Genomic DNA, 18,870 nt, shown 5'->3' with positions numbered 1-18,870 from the left:
TGAAAAACGCTGCAGAAACACACAAAGAATTGACATGCTGCAGAAAAAAATGCACTGCAAATAAGGAAATTTACTGATCATGTGCACAGCACTTCAGGATTGTCATTGAATTAGCTTGCATAAGGATTCTATAGCGTTTTTGGCCCATGCCACATAATAAGAGACGGCACCACACATAACTAGTGAGTATGCTACATAATAAGGGATGGCACCAAACATAGTTAGAGAGGATGCTACATAATAAAGGGCAGCACCATACACAGCTAGGGAGGATGCTACATAATGAGACAGTGCCATATATAGCTAGAGAGGTTGCTACATTATAAGGGACTGTGCCATACATAACTAGAGGGGATGCTACATAACAAGAGACAGTGCCATATATAGCTAGAGAGGATGCTACGTTATAAGGGATGGCATCATACATACAGTAACTAGAGAGAATGCTACATAATAAGAGACAGCGCCATATATAGCTAGAGAGGACACTACACAAAAAGAGACAGTACCATACATAACTAGAGAGGATGCTACATAATAACAGACAGCACCCTAGATATCTAGAGAGGATGCTACATAATAAGAGACAGTGTCATACATAGCTAGAGAGAATGCTACACAATAAGGGATGGCACCAAATATAGCTAGAGAGGATGCTGCATAATAAGGGACGGCACCATATATAGCTAGAGAGGATGCTACGTAATAAGAGACAGTGCCATACATAGCTATAGGGGATGCTACACTATAAGGGATAGTGCCATATATAGATGGAGAGCATGCTACATAATAAGGGACAGCGCCATATATAGCTAGAGAGGATGCTACATTAAAAGGGACGGCGCCATAAATTGCTAGAGAGGATGATACATAATAAGGGTCAGCACCATACATAGCTGGAAAGAATGCTGCATAATAAGACACAGTGCCATACATAGCTAGAGAGGATACTACATAATAAGAGACAGCTCCACATATAGACAGAGAGGATGCTGCATGATAAGAAACAGCACCATACATAGCTAGAGAGGATGCAACATATTAAGAGACAGCGCCATATATAGCTAGAGAGAATGCTACATTATAATGGACAGCGCCATAAATGGCTAGAAAGAATGCTACATAATAAGGTACCACGCCATACTTAGCTGGAAATAATGCTACATAATAAGAGACAGCACCATACATAGCTGGAAAGGATGCTACATAATAAGTGACAGTGCCATACATAGCTAGAGAGAATGATATGTAATAAGAGATGGTATTATTTCTATTTCCAAGATTCTATCCCAATATGTAGTAGGCGTAGTAAAATTAGCAAATACCTCCAATTAGAAATGTAGTATAGTTCTCCTAATTAGCTATGTCACTTACCTCATGCGTAGGCATTGCAGTAGCTTAGGTATCCACAATTACGACCACTAGAGTTGAGCGAAACGAGTCGGTCAAATTCATAAGTCACCTACTTTTGCTAAAGTCGGGTTTCATGAAACAAAACCCGACCATAGCGTGAGGTCGGCCATGAGGTCAGCGACCAGAGCGCCAAAGTCGCGTTTCAAATGATGCTTCCAGTGCCCTTTTTCAGCCAATGATGGAGGACGCACACTGTGGGCAACGCGATGACATGGGCATCGGTCACCACCATCTTTGAGAAGGGCATGCAAGTGATTGGCTGGCTTTGTGTGGCATCACAGGGGCTATGAAAGGGCGTGCACGCCGACCGCCATCTTACTTCTGCCGATATTAGCATTAGGGAGAGGTTGCTGCTGCTGATTATGAATAAGGGAGAGCGTTATGCAGGGAAGAACAAAAAAACTGCTTCTGCTGGTAACGAGTTAGTGTGCAGTGACAGGGGAGGATATATTTTTGTGCATTAAAAGCAAAATTACTTTTCTTCCTCTTTCCTGCACAGTTACCAAGCGTTTATTTTTCCACACTTTTGAGTGCAGCAGTCCTGCTTATTAGGCTGCCTACTTGCCATACTTGGACTGAGAGCATCATTGTCAGCCTCCTAAAATCTCTAGGGAGCTTCCAATTCTCCCCAATACTATATACACCTTGTAATTTGTCATACACCAGACAATTTCAGCCTGTTACATAGAGGCGTAATGTATAGTGGGCCTGAGAAAATAGTACAGCCTCCTAAAATCTCTAGGGAGATTCAAATTCTCCCCAATACTATATACACCTTGTACTTTGTCATACACCAGCCAATTTCAGCCTGTTAAATTGAGGTGTAATCTATAGTTCAGCCTCCTAAAATCTCTAGGGAGATTGAAATTCTCCCCAATACTATATACATCTTGTACCTTGTTTTACAGTACCATATAGCTGGTGGTATTTTGGGTACATTTTCCCAAAAATGAGGAAGTATGGTGGAAGAGGCCTTGAACGTGGGCGGGGGTTGCCAGCTGATGGGTACTGATGTTGGTGGTGGTGGTGGTGGTGCATCTGCTGGTAGTGGCAAAAGCACAATAGCACCTAAGGCAGGAGGTGTTGAGCCTGCATCATCGTCTGGCTCCACAAGGCCTCGAAGGCTCCCTTTTCTGGGAGTAGGTAAACCGCTTTTAAAGCCGGAGCTTCAGGAACAAGTTTTGGCTCACATTGCTGACACAGCCTTCAGCTCTATCGCCTCCTCTTCTGAAGTTTCAAAAAATAAAAGCACTGAGTCGTCAGTGGACGCTCCTGGTCAGGAACAACACCTTTCCTTGTGTGCTTCACCCCTAGCAAAAGTGAAGGATGCGGCAGGCCACACTACAGATTACTCCATGGAGCTCTTTTCACATACCATGCCTGGGTTATCAAGTCAAATCGTGAATTCCCCAGGCCAAGATGAATCTGACATGGAGTGCACTGATGCACAGCCACTGCTAGATTTTTCTGCTGGTACATTCACTCAGAGCACTACATTGTCCTCTGTTATGATTGAGTCACCATAGGAGGCAAAAACAGAAATGCTAGCTAAGTCCAGAAAAGCAGAGAAGTTGGCAACTATCAGATTGCAGACCCCTGAACCTATCAACACAACTAGCAGTAGCCGTGGGGGGTTCCTACGATGACCTAGACCCCTCGATCACAGCCGGAGAGATACATAGGCCTAAAGAAGGAAAGGGGAAAACTAACTGCCCCAGAGCAGACCCCAAAGCAAAAGGCAGCCCCCCACATATAATGACGGTGAAGCAAGATGAAAACACACAGACAGAAAGACAGACTGAGCAAAGACGGGGCCCAAAAACTACCTAGATAGGAACGGATAGGAAGGCTGCTGTCTGCAATCTGCCAAAACCCTATCAGAGACAAAAGCCAAAAAGCTGATATAAAAATGGCCCTGAAGCAACTAAGCTTCAAAAACTAAATCAGCACTCAGGTACTTTCTGAAAACAGAGCTAACGGAACACTGCACACTCCAGCAGGGAGTGGCAGAATCCAAAAAGCAAGAAAAAACAAAAACAAATCTTAAATGCAAAAAGGCAAAACAGAAAACTTAGCTTTAGGAGAGCAGGAATCAGACTGGTGTCCAAGAGTCCACAGAGAAATCACCCGCAGGGCAGAAAGGGCGTAGGCTGCCTTAAATCCAGTCAGTGACTCCACTCAGCCAATCGTCTTCATTAGTCCCAGGTGCCTGATAATCAGGCTCACTACCTTCCTTCACTAGAATAGGGAGTTCACCAGGCCTCAGTGACAGAGGGGAAAATGAACTCACAACAGTCCTCGCAGTGTACTGAGTCAGAATCTGACCCTGATGAAACTCAGGTGCCCCTTCCCGCATACTATAACACCTTACACGGTGACAAAGAGGAAGGTGCACATGAAAGTGCAGGTTCCTTGAGCAGGTGGGGGGGCATACTCATGGGCGATGGCACTGGCACAGGGCCCTTCATAGTACGCAAAAGTGTCTCTGCCGGTGGGAGGGCCCACCCCCACCCACCATCAGACACACCGCCGGACTATGAGGGGCCCTGTGCTAGTGCCGTCGCCAACGAGTGGGCCCCCCCCCCTGCTTGCTCAGGAACACAGCACTTGCAAAGTTGAAATACTTACCTCTCCCTGCTCCACCGCCGTGACGTCTTCCGCGTTTCCTGACTGTGACATTCTGGTCAGAGAGTGCGATGACATCATGTCTGTACGCCCTCTGCCTAAACAGTCCAAGTGCATAGAGATGGAAGATGGGGACGACGAGGAGTCCAGAGTACAGGGATTCCCTAGCGAGGAGACTTATTTAATTGTTTTAAAGGTTGGGAGCAATTTTTGGGGAGCACGATACTCTGGAGAATGATATATGGGGCCCACCATACACTGGAGCATTCCAAAGGTGGACATCAGACACTGGAGCAGCATTTACAGGGCCCATTATACACTGGAGCATTAGAAATGGGGCCTATTATATATGGAGCATAATTTGGGCCCATAAGACAGTGGAGCTTCATCCATGGGGACCAACATATACTGTAGCATTATGTGGAGCTCATCATATACTGTTTCAAACATTATATGGGACCAATGATTCTGTATGGAGAAATATATGGGCCTCATTACTCTGTATGGTGCACTATGCGGTGGCCATAATACTGTATGGAGTAATATACCGTCCGTTTTTGGAGCTATTGGAGAATTTAAAATGAATGTCAGTCATGTGATGTAAGAAGTGAAGTATTTTTCATCGTACTATACCGCAATTTCTCTGCCGTATCAGAGGATCATGAATTGTGACATGTGTGAAAGGAGCCCATTGACTCTCTTTGGCCCTGGGTCCACGAAAATCTGGAGCCAGCCCTACCCCTCCCCCACACCTTTAGCCAAATAACCCCCAGTTTTCAATGCCTAACTATTATTATAAAGTAAATTAAGGTTGACAAGCTTAAGTAATAAGAATTGATGTTTTTGGCATTAAAATGGGCACTGTAGGTGTGTGTTGTGAGTTCATTTTCCCCTTCGTCACTGAGGTCTGGTGAACTCCCTATTCTGGTAAAGGAAGGTAATGAGCCTGATTATCAGGCACCTGAGCCTAATGATGATGACTGGCTGAGTGGAGTCACTTACTTGATTATAAGGCTGCCGACGCCCTTCTGCCCTGCGGGTGATTTCTCTGTGGATTTCTAGGACACCAGTCTGATTCCTGCTCCTCTAAAGCTAAGTTTTCTGCTTTGCCTTTTTGCTTTTGTGTTTTGTTTTTGTTTGCCTTGCTTTTCTGGATTCTGCCATTCCCTGCTGGGGTGAGCTGAATCTCCTTTTGCCGGTTGCTCTGTCTTCAGAATATTCCTGAGTACTGACATAGTCTTTTTGAAGCCTAGCGTCTTCAGGGCCTTTTTCACTGTCAGTCTGTTGGCTCTTATTTTCATAGGGTTTTTCACGGATTGCAGATAGCAGCCTTCCTGTCCTTTCCTATCTAGTTAGCTTTGGCCCCGTCTTTGCTCAGTCCATCTTTCTGTCTGTGTTGTGTTCTTTCTTCTTGCTTCACCGTCATTATATGTGGGGGGCTGCCTTTTGCTTTGAGGTCTGCTCTGGGGCAGTTTAGATTTCCCTTTCTGTCTTTAGGCTATCTAGTCCTCCGGCTGTGATCGAGGGGTCTAGGGCATTGTAGGAACCCCCCACGGCTACTGCTAGTTGTGTTGATAGGTTCAGGGGTCTGCAATCCGATAGCTGCCAACCTCTCTGGTTTTCTGGACTTAGCTTGCATTTCTGTTTTTGCCTCCTACGGTGACTCAATCATAACAGGTGTGTTTCCTGTCCTCCACTCACTGTCGACTTTTCTTCCCCATTGACTTGCATTGGGCTTCGTGTCTCAGTCAGCCTTCGACTTTTCATGATAATCGGACGATTGCGTTCGACCCGACTTTTGCGAAAGTCGGGTTTCATGAAACCCGACTCGACCCGAAAAAAGGCAAAGTCGCTCATCTCTAACGACCACTAACAGCTGACCAATTAACTAAGGCCCCTTTCACAAGTCTGTATATTTCCAGTACCGGACAAAATGGTACCGGACATATCCATGTGTGTACTACGTGTGGTACATGTATGGCAACCATGTGCCACCCGTGTGCCGCATCAGTACCACACGAACAGCTGTCGGGGAAGAAGCGCTTACAGTAGCACTTCTTCCTCGGCGGCCGGCCGTGTCACACAGAGGACATCAAAGTGTGTTTTCCATGTGCACATGTGCGGGATGTTTTGCCGTCCGTAATGACAGCAAAAAGCAGACATGTCAGCATGTTTTGCCCACAGACATACGGTCCGTGGAAGCACACTGACATGTGCATAGACCCATTCATTTCAATGGGTCTATGTGTGTACATGTCTCCGGTACATGTGAAAGCTGTCACCACAAGTATTGGAGACATGGATGTGTGAAAGGGGTCTAAATGTCACTATTTGTGTGACCATAATCATGGGTGCCTAAGGTATTGCAATGTCTGCACATGGGGTAAGCGACATAGCTAATTAGGAGAACTATACTACATTTCTAATTGGAGGTTTTGCTATTACCACTACACCTACTGTATACTGGGATAGGATCTTGGAGATGGGAATATTTCTTTAAGGACAACACTATACATAATAAATTAGTACAATATACCCTAAGGGACGGCGCTATACATAATAAGGCTAAGTTTCTATATCCATGTGCTTATCGATTTGTTTTCTCAGAGAGCACACAGACCCACTGAGTAAGTTATATTCTGATCAAAAGCAGATTAGAACAGGACATTATATGAGTCTTGCAGATCTCATTCTCGAATCCAAAATCTTCACGGATATGTGAATGGATCTATGAAAATTAGTCCATGTGCCGTCCAAAAAAAAATCTGGCAGCTCACGGACATTTCACACGAATGTGAGAATGTGGCCAGAGGGATTTTACAAATAATAGTATTACTCAAGTCACACAGTGCAGATATGGAATAAATACTTTCATCCAGTGACCGTTGCTTTTTCGTCTGATTAGAGCCATTTTCTGTTGTTTCTTCTCCATCTTCTTAGACCTTCATGGCGACATTTCCCAGCCACAACTTGTCTTGTCACAGTGATCATCACAGCCCTGAAAATAACAAGGTCACATACATTGTATTTAATCATTTGTCTCCCTCACATTGCACCCCTGACTACAGATATTTACCTCACCATTTATATATAATCATCCACGCACCATTAAAAGTATAAGGTGATAATCTAGCTCTGTCTCCCATTAACTATCATTTCTGGAGCCCAATAAATGTAAATTAGTCAGTGTCTTACTCCCATACCAACCCACCACTAACCCCCTCTCATCGTCCTTTCCCCAGTGTATTGCTCGCCCACTGTATTGCACCCTCTAGTGTTTTGCCTCACCAGCATATTGCCTCCCCACTGTATTGCTCCCTTTAGTGTACTGCCTCCCCACTGTATTGCTCCCTCTAGTGTACTGCCTCACCAGCATACTGCCTCCCCACTCTATTGCTCCCTCTAGTGTATTGCCTCCCCAGTGTATTGCTCACTCTAGTCAATTGCCTCCCCAGTGTATTGCTTGCTCTAGTGTATTGCCTCCCCAGTGTATTGCTTGCTCTAGTGAATTGCCTCCCCAGTGTATTGATCCCCTAGAGTATTTTCTCCCCTCTGTATTGCCTCCCCAGGTTATTGCTCACCCACTCTATTGCTCCCCAGTTAATTGCTCACCCACTGTATCACCTCCCCAGCTTATTGCTTCCTCAATATCTTGCCTCCCAGTTTATTGCTTCCCACTGTATTGCCTCCCCCGTTTATTGCTCCCCCACTGTATTGCCTTCCCAGTTTATTGCTCCCCACTGTATTACCTCCCCAGTGTATTGCCTCCAGTCCCCAGTGTATTGCTCCCCCAGTGTATTGAAAATAAACAAAACACACACAGACATTCATTCACTCACTCACCTCTCTGTCCGTTCCCCAGTTGCAGCATCGCTTCCTTCTTCTTGTCGAGAACTTTCTAAATGACACAGGCACGTGAAGAGTGATGATGTACACACTTGTGTCACAGAAAGTGTCAGGCAGGAAGCTAAGGACATGATCCTGTATCTCTGCTGTCAGTTTCTACAGTAGACAGGGGAGCTGTAAGAACGATCGCTGCCTGGCTGATCACGAGAACTGCAGTGCACGTGACCGCCAGGTACGGGATTATCTCCGGTCACTAGCCAAGTTCTCATGATCAGCTGACCCCGAGAACTGCAGTGCACAAGACCGTCGGGGACAGAGTTATCTCCGGTAATCATCTTCAAGCTCCAATGTGTTCTGAATGTCAGGCTGAATGGTGGCATAATGCCGCCGTTCAGCCAAAGGCATCAGATGCAGCAGAAGTGGACTCATCATGGGACAGTATGTATATCTTCTCAGCGGAAAGGTGTGGTATATTGTTGCTTTTTTATTTTATTTCTCTTACAGGAGATCAAGGGCGTCAGTGGAAATAGGCGATACAGTAAGTTTGGCTTAATTGAGATCTATTAAAGGAGTCTGTGTCATTATTTCAATTAAAAGACTTTATTCTGGCTGTGTCTTTATTTGCCATGTAACTATAGTATTAGTAATGGATAGGTGTCTTATAGACGCTTCTCCATTACTAATCCGTGGGCTTGATATCACCTGACAATACAAAGGTGACATCAACCCCACAAATATAAACCCCACTTGCCACCGCTACAGGGCAAGTGGGAAGAGCCAGGTAAAGTGCCACAATTGGCACATCTTTGGATGTGCCAATTTTGGGATGGCTGTGGGCTGCTATGTTTAGGCTGGTGAAGGCCAAAATCCATGGCCCCTTACCAGCTTGAGAATACCAGGCTGCAGCTGTCTGCTTTTTCTTTAGCTGGTTAGCAAAAATAGGAGGACCCCTGTTTTTTGAGGGGATCCCACTATTTTTGCTAACCATCCAAGATAAGCAGACTGCTGTGGCCTCTTTTTATCAGACTGGTAAGGTTCATGAATATTGGATCCTTACCAGCCTGAAATACAAGTCCCAGTAGTCTGCTTTACTCTAGCTGGTTAGCAAATATAGGGGGACCCTACGCTATTGCTTTAAAATTATTTATAAAAAAGAAAGGGCTTCCTCTATGCTTTACTTCACTTCCTCTGTCATGTACATCCGGCTGTGTCACAAGATTTACTATTATGTAAATTAGTACACATGCGTAGTAAGCTGCATTCCTGCACTTAATACATGTGACTAGGATGATAATGCAGTTTTACAGCATCTAATGATAGTGAATGGGCAATTTACGCAACTACATAAATTGACATGCTGTGTTCTGTAAAGATGTGCCACCTGCCGTCTCCTCAGGTAAGCTGTGGACATCGGTGCGCACATAGTGGGCATGAGATTTCTTGAAATCCCATCCACTATGCTGTAACATCTGGATGCTGCAGCTTGGACATTGCGGATGTACACAGTGTCCAACCCGCAGTGTTTACTGACCATGGGAACATACCCCAATAAATCTGCAAACAGGAAATCACTTTTATTTCCTTCCCAGAAGCCAACTTTCAATTAGCTTCATTTCAAGTGACAAAAAAAAGCATGCAATGAATAAATCGCATCAAAAAATGCATGTGGAAAAAAGGCATCAAAAATGCAGGTGACCTCAGATGCAGATTTGGGTCAAATCCTGAACAAATACTGAGCCATTCCTGATCGTGTGCACAGACCCTTAAGGCTGCGTTCTCACAATTGTCCACAGTGATTTTTTTTGCCTCTTCAAAAAGGCAGCGTTTTTGCTGCAAGTTTGAAAAATCACTGCAGATAGTTTTTTGTTGTGGTTGCTGCAAAAAAAAAACCACCGCAGCAGTAACGCAACATAAAGGTATTTTCACATGTGGCGTTCTTACTTTTGCTGTGTTTTTTTGCTCACTTTCAGCTGCGTTTTCCTGTAGCCTATGAGATGTCAGAAATCTCATGCACTCAGCGCTTTGCTTGTTTTTTGCAGAATGGAGCATGTCACTTCTTTCAGCGTTCTTCATACAAAGTAATGAGTGGTGAAATAAACGCTGAAAAAATGCAGGTAACAGGTTTTGCTCTTTTTTAGGTGGGCAAAATCCTTATGTATTGGAATGTGATTTTTTGGGGGACACTAAACCATGTCAGCAGGCACAAGAGACAAATGTAGCAAAAAACAAGCAAAACATGTTTTTTTCTGCAGCTTCTTTATTGCCAAGAGAGCAGGTTTCCAGCCAGAAAAAATAATGTGAACACAGGCTTAAAGTACAAGGGGCAGCATAAACTGTCAGTACAGCCCTGCTGCCCTGGCATGATGCCACTCTGCCCCTCCAGGCTGTGATTGCACTGTGGCGGCTTTGGTATTAGATGCTTGAGGTCCCACGCGTGTGGCTAGTACATGGTGGCCTGTGGAGTGGGAGCAGCAGAGAGAGGGGAAAGGTGAGCAGGACTGAGATCAAAGACCCTCTGTGTGCAGCATAATAACGCCCCAGTGTGAGCCTGCACAGCAGGGGGTGGGGGGTGGGAGGGAAGTGTTGTCTGTACCGTGGGCCCCTCTTGCAGACCCTGTTCTCCCACCTCTCCTCTAGTGCTGCCCAGCAAGGACGTGATGACGCGTGGGAGATAAATGCCCCCTCCTGTCACTCTGTCCCACGCCGGGCTAGTAGACACGGAGCGCAGCAGCGCAGACACTGTTGCTCCTGGAGTCCTTCCCATGTGGACGAGAAGCCGCACTGGACATTAATGAACCTGCACAGCACCGCAAAAACCGCAGCAGCATCCCCTCCATCTACTGCTAGCCATGAGCTGTCTGGATGTAATGTACCAAGTGTATGGTCCGCCCCAGCCTTACTTCACCGCTGCCTATAGTCCCTATCATCAGGTAGGTTATTAGTCTGCACGTGTGCACGGACCGGGCTCACCACCATGTCATTGCCAGAGCATCGGGATTACTCATTGATTCATCCTTTCACGTGCCAGATGACAGACTCAGATCTGCTACATCTACTCATTTATAGGGCTTCTCTATGGTTATATGAAGTGTGAAGCTTCTCAACTGTGAAGTGTCCACCACATGCCGAGCGCCGGGTAATTAGGTGCTAATCACAATATTTACTTAGCTCCCTCAATGCAAATAGGTGAAGGAACAATTGTAGAAGTGGGTGAACACAAGTGTGTATGCAAATGTCTACAAGTATACAAATGTAGATATATAAATATATATATATGTATACAAGTGTATGGATAGGAATAAATGTAGAAGTATATAAATGTACAAATGTAGATGGATACAAGTGTATAAGTGTAGAAGTAGTCATATACATATAGTAACTAGTGTAGAAGTGGATGCGTACAAATGTAGCTGCATACAAGTATATATGTATGTAAGTGTAGAAGTAGTCACATACATACATATAGGAACTAGTGTAGAAGTGGATGTGTACAAATGTAACTGTATACAAGTGTATATGTATGTAAGTGTAGAAGTAGTCACATAATATAGGAACTAGTGTAGAAGTGGATGTGTACAAATGTAGATGTATATATGTATATAAATGTAGAAGTAGTCATATACATATAGTTATTAGTAAATAGTGTAGAAGTGGATGTGTACAAATGTAGATGTATATATGTATAGAAATGTAGAAGTAGTCATATACATATAGTTATTAGTATATAGTGTAGAAGTGGATGTGTACAAATGTAGATGTATATATGTATAGAAATGTAGAAGTAGTCATATACATATAGTTATTAGTAAATAGTGTAGAAGTGGATGTGTACAAATGTAGATGTATATATGTATATAAATGTAGAAGTAGTCATATACATATAGTTATTAGTAAATAGTGTAGAAGTGGATGTGTACAAATGTAGATGTATATATGTATAGAAATGTAGAAGTAGTCATATACATATAGTTATTAGTATATAGTGTAGAAGTGGATGTGTACAAATGTAGATGTATATATGTATAGAAATGTAGAAGTAGTCATATACATATAGTTATTAGTAAATAGTGTAGAAGTGGATGTGTACAAATGTAGATGTATATATGTATATAAATGTAGAAGTAGTCATATACATATAGTTATTAGTAAATAGTGTAGAAGTGGATGTGTACAAATGTAGATGTATATATGTATAGAAATGTAGAAGTAGTCATATACATATAGTTATTAGTATATAGTGTAGAAGTGGATGTGTACAAATGTAGATGTATATATGTATATAAATGTAGAAGTAGTCATATACATATAGTTATTAGTAAATAGTGTAGAAGTGGATGTGTACAAATGTAGATGTATATATGTATAGAAATGTAGAAGTAGTCATATACATATAGTTATTAGTATATAGTGTAGAAGTGGATGTGTACAAATGTAGATGTATATATGTATAGAAATGTAGAAGTAGTCATATACATATAGTTATTAGTATATAGTGTAGAAGTGGATGTGTACAAATGTAGATGTATATATGTATAGAAATGTAGAAGTAGTCATATACATATAGTTATTAGTATATATTGTAGAAGTGGATGTGTACAAATGTAGATGTATATAAGTGTAGAAGCAGTCGTATACATATAGGAACTAGTGTAGAAGTGGATGTACACATTTGTAGAAGTAGTAGCCGTGTACAAATAGTAATAATTGTACATGTAGATGCATAGAAGTGTAGAATTAGTCATGTACCGATATGAACACGTGTATATGTACAGTAGATGTATACGTGTTTGAATGTAGACTTGTAGGAATGGATGTAGACTTGTAGGCATCTAGCACAATGCATTTTATACGTAAATGTGTGTAGCTCGATAGGAACATTTTTACATGTAGACAGATGTATGCAAGTGTACATGTTCCTGCATACACGTGTATAAATGTAGACTTGTAGGTATGTCATACATTTCAGAAGAATTGCTATAGCTTTATATGCAAGGGTGTGTGGATAGATAAGAACAAGGGTAGAAGTAGATAAATAAAAGTTGGAGTAGAGTAGTGGGGATGTAATATAATGCAGTGGCTATGAGCACATATAACGCTATATGCAAACACATCTGTAGATATATACAAGTGTAGCTGTAGACGTGTAGGTTGTTTTCATATGCAAGTAAATATATAGATAGGACCAAGTGTACACATATATAGATGTAGATACCTGTGTATGTATATAATAAAAGTCATAAAGATACATATAGCTATATATATACACCCTAGTCCATCGCTGGTGAACAGGTGCACAGGGGTCTGGACACAGTTCTTTGTTTGGTAATTGTGCAGCCTTGGGTTACACTGCTTCCCATGTCCTGCACCTGTTCTAGTCCGTTCCACAGCAGAGCAGGAGGCGATCCCCCCATTGTTAGCCGGCACTGGGGGGCTGCCATACTGCAGGCGCTGCTTGGCGCAGTATTAGCGTTGGGAAATATAAGTAAGTAGAAGGATAGGAATAGATTTGGGGGGTTTGCACCCTGGGACATGTTCCTAGGACTGAGCCAGTCTGAATAACGGCATTAGACGGCAATAGACTCGTTTGCGACTTGAGGACCATTCTCCCTTTTCTGAGCCAGAGAGCTAAGACCCCAATAAAGGTAATGCTGCAGCCATGTGTTCGGTCAGTGTTCCTGCATTCATCCTGAGGGGCATCCCGGCATATTAATGATCAGGTCCCTTTAGCTAGATCTGCTCTACATTAAGTTGTATTCTCCTTGGCGCTGTCTTTGCGCACCTTGCCCTCAGTGACTCCATGTCCGCCAGCATAGCCTTAACATTTCCATTGGCTGATTGGTGATTTTTTGCATTTTTTTTAGAAGCTTGCGTTCTACTCGAAAATGCAGGAAGCTCCTGAAAGTGCCAGTAGCAGTGCCAGCAGCAGTGCCAGCAGCAGTGCCAGCTCCTTCTCCACCCATGTCCCAGCCAGTATTAAGGAAGAGGACTGCAGCCCTGACAAGGAGAGACCCCCAGAAGCAGAGTACATCAGCTCCCGGTGCATCCTCTTCACTTATTTCCAGGGAGACATCAGTTCGGTGGTGGATGAGCACTTCAGCAGAGCCCTAAGCCAGCCCAGCAGCTACTCTCCCAGCAGTGCCAAGGCTGCCCGAAGTGCCAGCTCCTGGAGAGGTGAGGCCACTCACACCTGCACCACTTCATATATACTAACATGTGGAACAGCTGGGGTTACTGGGTCCAGTCTTCCATTGTTCCTGCAGTGTCAATGTCAGATTGTCACCTGCACCTTCATGTAAAGTTACATCATACTTTACTAGTAAAAGTGGAAAATGGCTGATATTTAAGAGTAAATCATATCTGCAAGCAAATTTAATTTTTATATGGATTTCACCTCTGTGGGCAGTGATCTTAGTCTAGTTATAGTATGTACCAGCAGACATTTTATAGGCACAGCATAATGTAATATCATGTTATATAATAGACCAGTGTGTAACAGAATAAAAAGTTGTGCATCAAGCAGGACTTAGCGGTGTCAATATAATCATAGACAGCAATTTAAGGATGGATTGTTAATTAAATAGCAATGTAATGGTTTAAGTAATGTCTGCAAAATTTTCAAATTAATTAGGTACAACAGGTTCTGTAGAAAAATAACCTGTTTGTATATGGAGATATATATATATATATATATATATATATATATGTGTATGTGTGTTTAAAATTATTCCTTCATTCATGCTTTATTTCTTCTTTAACGCTCACTGTATTTTTATTTTCTTTCATCACATAATAGATTTAGTATATATATATATATATATATATACAGTACTGTATATATATATATATATATTTATATATATATATACATACACAAACATATATAGTATGTATATTATTTTTTTCATTATATATTGTATATAATGTTTATATATATTTGTATATATCAGATATATTTACATTGATTACAATATAAAATATGACTATATGAATATATACCTAAATACACCCGCTCTGGCTTGTTCGCCTGCTGTATAATCTATGGAATTCTTTACAACTCTATACAGCATAGTCCTCAGTGCACTACACAGAGCCACTACTATAAGGTGCTTTTCTTCATCATGCCATTTTGTCGCAGATATTTCAGCCAAATCCAGAAGTGGACCATAACACAACAGAATTGTATAGGAAGGATACTATAGGGTTTTCTTTGATCAACTCCAGGTTTCACTTCAAAAACTGCATTAAAAGCCTCCATCATAAAGTTACTTATAAAAGACTGCAAATAATCTTTCCCTGATTTCCTCCTACTAATTCTTTCCCCAGTAGATCGGACTGATTGTAACTTTTATTGCATGTCAGTGTTTGGAGATGTCGTTCTGGACATAGGAATCTGGGTTTATGTCTTGCGCTTGAAGCAAATTGTCTTAACATGTTGACAGATGAAGAGAACTTATGCCAGTGATTATCAGGAGAGCCTACTGGGGGGCAAGTCTAGCATTAGATGTGTGTAGTAGTACTCTTACTTCATACTAGTAGAAAACCCTGGATTTTACTCTTTCCTAGTATCTAGACTATTTTTTTGCAATAGTCCATAAACTTTGTGACTTTGGGTGTCCAAGGCTCGCTCTGATAATTCACACTGTAGCAAGGACAATATGGAGCTATGTGAGAAAAGAATTAGATTCCTATAGTATTACTATACGCCAATTACCAAAGGTGGAATGAAAACATTATGTCTTGGTTTTCATTTAAATGGAAATATATGTGAATTCTTCCTCTCTCTGTAAAATGGTGTACGTAACAATAGAGGAGCTGGACTCGTCATTTAGCTCTTTTGTGGCTCTTTATAATAATGCGGTGGGTTTAGTTATAGTCCTATGTGAAAACATTGAGGACAATTGACAAACTTAGCCCCAGTGTACCTTAAAACCTTCATCATGTCTCATCTGACAAGCAGGGCTCAGCTGCAATTGTTCAGTCTGCTGCTGATTCACCGTCTTGTAAGCTAAGTATTGTGACTGGCAACGAATAGGTAATGTTCATACAAATCATTCATATAAGAGGGTAAAAGACTGTGATAACTGATTTTAACAGATACAAACTATCACTCGGTCTGAGATCAACAACATGCGGAACTCCAGCTGTTGTGAACTACAACTCCCAGTATGCCCGGATAGCCACCTACAGGCAGACCCCTAGTCTCACCATAGTCTAGATCTGTTCTGTGCTTAAATAAAAATAAAGTATGGTACATTGTTCTCTTCAAGGATACCGGTGGCTGAGAGCATGCCTTATCATCTTCAGTTAAAGGGCTTTTCTACTACTAGAATATACCGATGACCTATTCTTCCATTAGATTATTAAATACGATTGGTGGGGGTTTGACACCTGGCTCCCTATGTCCCTGCTGTTATCAGCAACTTAAAGTCGGTAAATTCAGCTGTGCACCACCTAGCAAACATGCAACTGAAGTTATGTATTGTAAGGTTTTCCTGCATAATCCACAGAGATTGGGGCCTGATGATAGTGAAAACTGCACCAGTTTTTACTATGGTTTTAGTGCAAATCTTTGCAGATATGTGGTATGTATTGCCACTGACTGTATTTTATGTAAACTATACACACATATTTAACCTTCCTCTAGTGATAGGGTCGTGACCGACCCGTTTTAGGTTTTAAATGCATACAAATTCTACATACATTTGTTTATTGCATCAAGACTTTTTGACTTTTTCAGGAACTTATTTTTAAACAAACTACAATAAAATAAAACTATTTAACTAAATTGTAAAATGCTCTTATTAAAATTATAACATTTGTGTTGTTGGGGTCAATTTCGACACAGGTCTAATATAAGAGTAAAAAAACAATAATTAGTCCCAAAACTGAACTCATAAACACAATATAAACCAACAGCCCACAGCCAGCTCTACCTCCATCAACTTGAGTTAGGGACATGTCCAGGCATGTATGGCCAAATCAGCTTAGAGTTGGTACTTTGCAGAGTATACATCTCCAGTTTACACATGCAACAATGAGGAGAAGATTTGATGTAAGCCAAATTCTGGATTATATCTTAGATGATAATGAATCAGAGGACACACAGCAGCAAACTGATACAGATGAACAGGTTTCTGAGGAGGAAGATGATGTGGAGTATCAACCGGAAGACACAGACAGTTCTGATCAGCCTGATGAGGAGGTCACTGGTGCTGAAGCTGCTCCCGCTGAAAGATTCAAATCCAAAAGTGGCAAGATCAGTTGGAGCTCAGTACCTCCAGCTGTACATGGCAGGGCAGATGCTGCAAATGTCATAAAAATTACCCCTGGGATCACAAGGTTTGCTGTGACAAGAGTAAGTGACATCAAGACATGTTTTGATCTGTTTATGCCATTGTCAATAAAAAAAGTCATTATTGCTATGACAAACCTTGAAGGAAAAAAGTCCACGGCAACATGTGGAATGACCATAATGATGATGTCCTGGATGCCTACATTGGTGTTCTTCTCCTTGCTGGAGTGTACAAATCCTGCAATGAGGCTACTGATAGTCTCTGGGATGCATCGACAGGCAGGAATATTTTCCGGGCAGCAATGTCACTTCAAAAGTTTCAAATGATATCAAGAGTCCTCAGATTTGACAACAGAGACACCAGAACAAAATCTGACAAACTTGCTCCCATCAGGGATGTTTGGGAGAAATGGGTGCAGCTCCTTCCACTGATGTTCAACCCAGGGCCAGAGGTGACAGTAGACGAGCGTTTTCTCCCTTTCCGCGGAAAATGCCCCTTCCGGCAATACATGCCAAGTAAGCCAGGCAAATACGGCATAAAAATCTGGGCAGCCTGTGATGGAAAAACTAGCTATGCATGGAATCTACAGATTTACACAGGCAAGTCTGCAAGCGGCATCCCTGAAAAAAAACAAGGAAAATGTGTAGTCCACGATATGACTACTGGACTGCAGGGTCACAACATTACTTGTGACAATTTTTTTACCAGCTATGACCTTGGAAAAGAACTTCTCAGGAGGAAAATCACCATGGTGGGCACAGTGAAAAAAAACAAACCTGAGCTGACCGCTGAATTGTTGCAGATGAAGGACAGGGCTCCACTTTCCTCAAAGTTTGTTTTTACAGACACCACCACTGCTGTTTCATACTGCCCCAAAAAGCGACGGAATGTGGTACTGATGTCCACACTTCACAAAGATGCAGCTGTGTCATCAGGAAGTGACAAAAAGCCCAGAATCATCCTGGACTATAACAAAAACAAAGGAGGAGTGGACAACCTGGACAAGCTGACTGCCACCTACACTTGCCAGCGAATAGGAGATGGCCAATGGTTGTATTTTACAACATCCTTGATGTGTCAGCATGCAATTTATTTGTGTTGTGGACCCACATTCACCAAGGATGGAATTCAAAGAAAAAAAACAAGCGGAGGATGTTTCTTGAGGAACTAGGAAGATCCCTTGTCAAGGCGCACATTGACCAAAGGGAACGAGTGCCCCGAGACCCAGCCGCTGCAGCCATGGTCCGACAACTCCAGAGCTCAACAAGTGCTTCGTCCACACCCACAGCAACACAAAGAGCATCATCACCAGCATCCTCCTCAACCAGGCCTGCCTCAACATCAACCACAACAGCCACAACCCCAGTGAGACCACCTGATTCTAAAAGAAAGAGGTGTAAGGTCTGCCCTAGCAATAAGGACAGAAACAGTGGCGTAGCCACTGTTTGTGGCTCCCGGGGCGGTCGAAAAATTTGCCGCCCCTTTGGTCGTTGATAATCCGGAAGAATCCGAAGAGCCCACACTACACTCAAAGATCTAATTTTTAGTCTACTACTAACTCTGCTGTTATTATTTCTAAATTTCTAGACTTTCATCTTCTTGCAGTTCTCTATCTCTCTCTATATATATGTGTATGTATTAGCGTGATGACCCTACTGAACCTCCACCACTGCCCTGCCAAGAGCTGCACCAT

General features: G+C 42.4%; 1 protein-coding gene across 2 annotated transcripts in view; it reads left to right on the top strand.

The window, feature by feature from the left end:
- Nucleotides 1-18,870, top strand: part of VGLL2 (vestigial like family member 2) — a 328,223-nt gene that overhangs the window by 296,240 nt on the left and 13,113 nt on the right. The window contains exons 1-2 of one of the 2 annotated variants that reach the window (XM_073575947.1): nt 10,402-10,814; nt 13,746-14,055. In XM_073575947.1, the coding sequence (XP_073432048.1) occupies nt 10,734-10,814; nt 13,746-14,055 (391 nt within the window). In that variant the 5' untranslated portion in view covers nt 10,402-10,733. Of the gene's footprint in view, nt 1-10,401; nt 10,815-13,745; nt 14,056-18,870 lie in introns of those variants that run through there. The other variant, XM_073575946.1, reaches the window with a different exon arrangement.

Source organism: Dendrobates tinctorius, unplaced genomic scaffold (genome assembly GCF_039654945.1).
Source record: "Dendrobates tinctorius isolate UK_male_01 unplaced genomic scaffold, ASM3965494v1 ptg000046l, whole genome shotgun sequence".
NCBI classification, from domain to species: Eukaryota; Metazoa; Chordata; class Amphibia; order Anura; family Dendrobatidae; genus Dendrobates; species Dendrobates tinctorius.
The sequence above is the reverse complement of the archived record's forward strand: the minus strand, read 5'-3'. Positions and strand labels throughout refer to the sequence as shown.